At 36.4% G+C, this 6224-nt stretch overlaps 1 protein-coding gene across 1 annotated transcript; it reads left to right on the top strand.

Moving 5' to 3' along the window:
• The first annotated feature begins 2241 nt into the window (after positions 1-2241).
• On the top strand, positions 2242-4124 carry LOC106763950 (cell division control protein 2 homolog D). Its single transcript, XM_014648132.2, has 8 exons — positions 2242-2520; positions 2620-2761; positions 2856-2917; positions 3036-3147; positions 3242-3335; positions 3415-3484; positions 3574-3712; positions 3793-4124. The coding sequence occupies exons 1-8, from the start codon at positions 2297-2299 to the stop codon at positions 3883-3885; spliced, it is 936 nt and encodes a 311-aa protein (XP_014503618.1). The 5' UTR covers positions 2242-2296; the 3' UTR covers positions 3886-4124.
• Positions 4125-6224: the final 2100 nt, after the last annotated feature.

A 6224-nucleotide genomic window follows, 5' to 3' on the forward strand; every position in this document is an offset into this window, starting at 1 on the left:
TGGAAATTAAAAGTTTTTTTTTATAGATTAAGATTTTTTTTATAGATTAAGATTTTTTTTATTATTAAGTTTTGGTATGGAAATTTTGTAATGCAATACCTTTCATAAATTAAAACTGCTTAGCCTCCACGGTGAAGGTAGGGATAGTCAAATTGAAATCAATTGAAACAATTGAAAACATTTGAAACAACATTTCATCACAAGCAATCAGACATCAAGCAGATATTGAATACAAATGAGGATAGCAACCATACCTGTTTTGGTTCTCTTCGCAAATAAATTTGGCACGGGGGAGAAGAAGGTCGTGGCGAAGAGCAGAGTCGCGGAGACGATTTGGGCTGCCATCAATGTCGCGGCGGCGGAGAACCACTGGTTCGACGGCGACGATGACGATTCAGGAGGCGGATGGAGACGATAATGGACGGAGAAGCAGAGTCTGGACGGAGAAAAGCTTGCAGCGGTGGGGTTTCGTTTTCTCTGAAACTGATTGCGTGAGGATGAAAACTGTACAAAGTTTTTTTTAACTTTCAGAAGCGAATCTGCCGCGGTTCTACACTTAACCGCGGCATAAAGGGGGAATATGCCGCGGTTCTACACATAACCGCGGCCTATTCATTTAAAAGAAATAACCCATAGTGGCATTTTTGAAATTTTTTTTAACTTATATGCCGCGGTTCAGCGCCCAACCGCGGCATATGCTCTGAAAATTTTAAAATTTACTCAGATCAGGGAATATGCCGCGGTTCTCTGGCCAACCGCGGCCTATTCCCCAACGTTCTGAATCCCCCCAACTGCCTCCCAACTACCTTTTGGGGAATGTCAGCAGGTAGCAGGGGGAATATGCCGCGGTTCTCTGACCAACCGCGGCCTATTCCCCCTGCTACCTGCTGACATTCCCCATCAGTCAGCCCCTGCAATAAATTGACAGGGGAATATGCCACGGTTGGTCAGAGAATCGCGGCATATTCCCCTGTTATTAAATTTTTTTGCTGACGTGGAATCAAAGATGATAGTTGACGGAGGTATATGCCGCGGTTAAGTGGGGAACCGCGGCATATAAGTTCGATTTATTTACAAAACTGCCACTGCGCATTATTATGCCGTAGTTTCGAGTAAACCGTAGCATAATGTGCACTGTATAAGACCTATTTTTTACTAGTGATTCTTAAACGATTGAGTGTTATTCATGTTAAGAAAAAATGTTCATATAAACATAAAAGATTTGAAATAACCAACATATAAATATTTTCATAATAATTAATTTTTCTATACAACTTTATTAAAGGATCTCATCAGTCAATAAAATTTTAAGATTATTCTCTAAAATAATATTTTTTACATTATTTCTTAAGAAGATCAAATAGAAACCGGAACGAAGAATAATGGACACAAGATTAAAATCGTGTTCTTCATAAATAATTTTAGAGAAAATAGTTTATTTAAAATATGCTGACACTATAGTTTAATCATAAATCACGTTGTAGTGTAGGCAATAAACACTTTAAATGTTGAATAAAAGATAATTTCATATTGTTTGATATTAAATTATAATTGTGTCATACTACTCTTCGTGTTTGCACTTTAATTTATTAATATTGGTTGATATAAATTTTAGCTATTTGTATATCCTAACTAAGTTCAGATCATAATTATACTATTTTAGATTTAAAGAATATAATATTATACAAAAACCATGATAAAAAAAACGTTTTTAATTTACTTTGGACTGAAAAAACTAAGTCATATACATATTCTTTGAGGAGTTTTTAATTTTTTTAAATATATTATACAAATACCATGATGAAAAAAAACGCTTTTAATTTACAAAGTTGGGCTGAAAAAACTAAGTCATATTTATTGAGGAGTTTCTTTTAATTTTTTAAAATATTAATTAATTTAGGTTTATGTTATTTAATACATGTATTTTAAATTAAAAAAAATGTAGTAAATAATTTTAATTTTATCGTATAATTTGTATTATTTTAATAAAATTTAAAATACTTAATTAATATAGAAAATATTGAATATAGCATGATTACATGACATTTGCAGTTACCTAGAATAGGAATGAATATAATTTGTGGAAAGAAAAGGAAAAAATAAAAATAAAAATATTGATATTCCTAATTTGATGTTGAGAAGGGAAGGGGAGCGGGATTTGAAATTCAAAAAACAAGTGTCCGTTGCACAACGACTAAGTTTCTGATTTGAAATTTATCGTTAATTGTTATATATATTCGAAAATGTTTGAAGGGAAGGGTAGGAAATCTGATTTGAATTAAGGAGAGGAAGAGAAATGGAGAAGGCAGGAGTTCTATCGGCGAAGGAGGCATTCGAGAAGCTTGAAAAGGTTGGAGAAGGAACGTACGGAAAGGTGTACAGGGCAAGAGAAAAGGCCACTGGGAAGATCGTTGCCCTTAAGAAGACTCGCCTCCATGAGGACGAAGAAGGTGTCCCTCCCACCACCCTCCGCGAGGTTTCAATTCTTCGGATGCTCTCTCGCGATCCCCATGTCGTCAGGTACTCTTTCCTCTTCCTCTTTTTCTTTCTCCTCTACCAATTGTTCTGTTCTTTCTTTCATTCTTTGTTTAGTTATTCCTAGTTCCGCACTACACACAGGTTAATGGATGTCAAACAAGGTCAGAACAAGGAAGGCAAGACTGTCCTCTACTTGGTATTTGAGTACATGGATACCGATCTCAAGAAATTCATTCGCTCTTTCCGTCAGACCGGAGATTCCATTCCCCCTCAAACCATCAAAGTAATACATATTTTTTAATTTTTCAGATCTCTCTCACCACTCTTCCCTTTTCTTTTTTTTTAATGAATTTTCTGACTTGTGAATTTGGTCGCAGAGCTTGATGTACCAACTTTGCAAGGGCGTTGCTTTCTGCCACGGCCATGGAATCTTGCACAGGTAGTTAACCCCTTTTCCTAATCCTATGATTTTTCTCGCGTTTTCAAATCTGTGTGTGCAAATACATATATGCGTATATTAACTATTGAATGTAAATTCAATGTTTATGTTTATTAAGGGACTTGAAGCCTCACAATCTCTTGATGGACCGGAAAACAATGATGCTTAAAATAGCTGATCTTGGGCTCGCTCGAGCATTTACTGTGCCGATTAAGAAATATACTCATGAGGTAAAAAGACATGAGAGATAGCATCTTCTCTGGAAAATAATTATTTTTTCTCTTGCTTCGTTAATCATTTGTAAGTCAATATCTCAATCTTCAGATACTTACCCTGTGGTATAGAGCCCCTGAAGTTCTTTTGGGAGCCACCTATTACTCAATGGCTGTGGACATATGGTCCGTTGCCTGCATATTTGGTAAGGATAAAATATATTTTTTAACTTGTTTGTATGTCATGTAGACGGTTTACTAATGCGATTTGTGTCTCGGTTGCAGCCGAACTTGTCACCAAACAAGCACTCTTTCCTGGTGATTCCGAGCTTCAACAACTCCTTCATATATTCAGGTGAAGCATTAGGACTAATATACAGGTCTTTGTGTTTCTTTGTCAACTGTTTGCCTGAATTTGAATATAATTCTACCCTGTTTGTGCAGGCTATTGGGTACTCCTAATGAAGAGGTGTGGCCAGGCGTGAGTAAACTAATGAACTGGCACGAATACCCCCAATGGAATCCTCAAAGTCTGTCAACGGCTGTTCCGAGTTTGGATGAGCTTGGAATCGATCTACTATCTGTTAGTTATTCCTAAGCTAACTCTTTCTAGTACTTCCTGTTGAATTTACATTCATTGTATTTTTTGTCTCTTCTTTTCAGCAAATGTTGAAATATGAACCTTCCAAGAGGATTTCTGCGAAAAAAGCAATGGAACACCCCTACTTTGATGACCTGGACAAGAGGCATCTTTAAGGAGAACAACTTGTTTGAAGATCTGGACGGTAGAAATTTAGGACTAACAATTTGCTCCCCATGTATGCTTCTCTCGAGCGTGTGCATCCTATAGTGCGTTTAAGCGCACAATCACTTTTAGTTGTTTTCTTTTCTATATTGGTTGAATTATGAAGTGAATTGCTTTTGTTTTCTAGCCATTCTGATGAAAATCTGAAAATTTCGTAATACAATGAAATTCCGCGTCTTTTTTAAGCTAATTCTCGCCTAAGGAGAACGAACCATGCTACCTAAAGACGGTCATTTAAAGCTAAGGAGAACGAACCATGTACAAAGAATTTTCTATGGAAAGATAAAATGTTAGAGAATTGTTAACTTTTCAGCCATTCGGACTGTCAGATTTTAGCACTCAAGGTATTCGCAATTTTATTGGCAATAAATGAATTTTAAGAACAGAGATTGTGCAGCTAAGTCAAGAAAGCAATGCTGAAAGTTAATAGATACATAAGAACCGAACATGAGAACATAAGAGTTTTTTCAATCTTTTGATTACACTGATTAATGGTGTATCACACACTGCCAGTATTGCCAGTATTGTCTTTACTTTTAAGTTAATAGAACATGTGTGGATGATTTCATATCATTCTATAGCACATGCTATAGAATGAAAGTATCCGGTTACAGCTGTAACAAACAAAAAATTGCGCTGCAAATGTAATGGGGTGCCAATCATCATTTTTGCCCTTCAAAAACGGAAAGTCGGTTAAGTTGGTCTCCCTAAAAGATGAAAAATGTTAAATTTGGAAAGTTTAGTCCATGGATCAATTGAGAGGCTTGAGTTAACTTTTACAGAAATCTCACATACATGTTAATTGTCATCTACGGATCTTTCATGACAACATTTTTTTGTGTATGTCGTATTAGTAATCCCTAATACGGACTAGAGACTAAAATGAAACCAGAGCAGAGACCAAAGACACCATGGTTGAGATAAAAGGTTTGGTTGATTGAAGCTTGGCCCTATTAGTGAAGGGAAAAGAGACTTTTGTTGGTTGTGGAGCAGGCGACATATTTACATCTTAGTCTTATCTTTTAATGACCAACTTTCTTGCCCCTTCACCATCAATGGCATCAAACAACCTGGAACGTACTATATGTAATAGCCTCTAACATCACGCACTAAAATCAAGATCCAGAAATAAACTTTGGCACTAATCAAACACATACGAAACTCATCAGTCTAACACGTATCGAAATCTCTCAATCTATGACCTCCCTAGCCATGTGCTTTATATAAGCAACTTCAACTCAGTGTTAAATCAAACCATTAGACCAAAAACAGACACTATTGTGCTTGGAACCTTGTCAAACCTCCCCAAAAACGAGTCACAATAACCCTTCAGGCAAACCAAACCCATTATTAACTTCCATGCCTCTCTGCTATCACTCCCGAAACAGAAAAAATACGAAAAAGATTACCAATGTCAATTGTCATTTGCTACCAAACCACAATTGAATCCACCAACGGATAAACGCATCAATACACTGCTCCTGATAACCATCAGTGGTGACGCTCTGTCGTCATTATCTACTTCTACTCGAAACTGGGAACAAAGTCATCACCCAAGATCAACATTTGCTTCCGATCCAACCTTGACATTGAGCACTTTTGGAACTAGGGGAGACAAACTAGTCTTTCAATGCTGTATTTGCCAAGTTCCAGCTTTCGGCAATCAACAAGACCCCTTATATTTTAAGGGCTCAAAAGCTGTTACATACGGGATTAAAGATGCATGTTATTTCAAACCTTTGTAACAAACTCTCTTATTTTTTGAAATGTTGGGGACTTGGCCAATATGTTTCTAAGGCGGATGAATTGAATGTAAGGGAGTTTGTCAAATCACGTGGTTGGCAACTTTAGGTTATGATCTTTGAACATTTCTGATCCAATATGATTATCTTCTGTAAAAATTTGACATTATATTATAATTTACTAGTTACCAGGAAAATGAAGTGAAAATTGACTTCTCCGTTACTGTCTCTTTCTTATTTGTTCATTGTTCTCATGAAGCTGAGGGAATATGTCGATGACATGGAGGATTACATCAATATCATGCTGGTTGACAAACAGAACCCTCTCTATCCCTAATCTATTTTATTTCTTCTATATGTGAAAACAACATTTCTCTTTCAATGACACCTTGGGATCAGACATACAGGTTCTACTAGCTGGCAGCATTGTTGTTGAAGGGAGCAAAGGTACATATAAAAAAACATGATATATGATATTCTAAAATGGGGGGTCCTTCCAAGGGAGATAAATTTGACATACTAAACCAAATGGTGGATGTTCCTCTGGT

Source organism: Vigna radiata, chromosome 6 (genome assembly GCF_000741045.1).
Source record: "Vigna radiata var. radiata cultivar VC1973A chromosome 6, Vradiata_ver6, whole genome shotgun sequence".
NCBI lineage: Eukaryota > Viridiplantae > Streptophyta > Magnoliopsida > Fabales > Fabaceae > Vigna > Vigna radiata.

Bases quoted from the DNA above. Each gene is read 5' to 3' on its own strand.
- LOC106763950 (XM_014648132.2), top strand. From the start codon at position 2,297: ATGGAGAAGGCAGGAGTTCTATCGGCGAAGGAGGCATTCGAGAAGCTT. The intron at 3,485-3,573 runs GTGAAGCATTAG...CTGTTTGTGCAG, and splicing joins CAACTCCTTCATATATTCAG to GCTATTGGGTACTCCTAATG. The intron at 3,713-3,792 runs GTTAGTTATTCC...TCTTCTTTTCAG, and splicing joins TTGGAATCGATCTACTATCT to CAAATGTTGAAATATGAACC.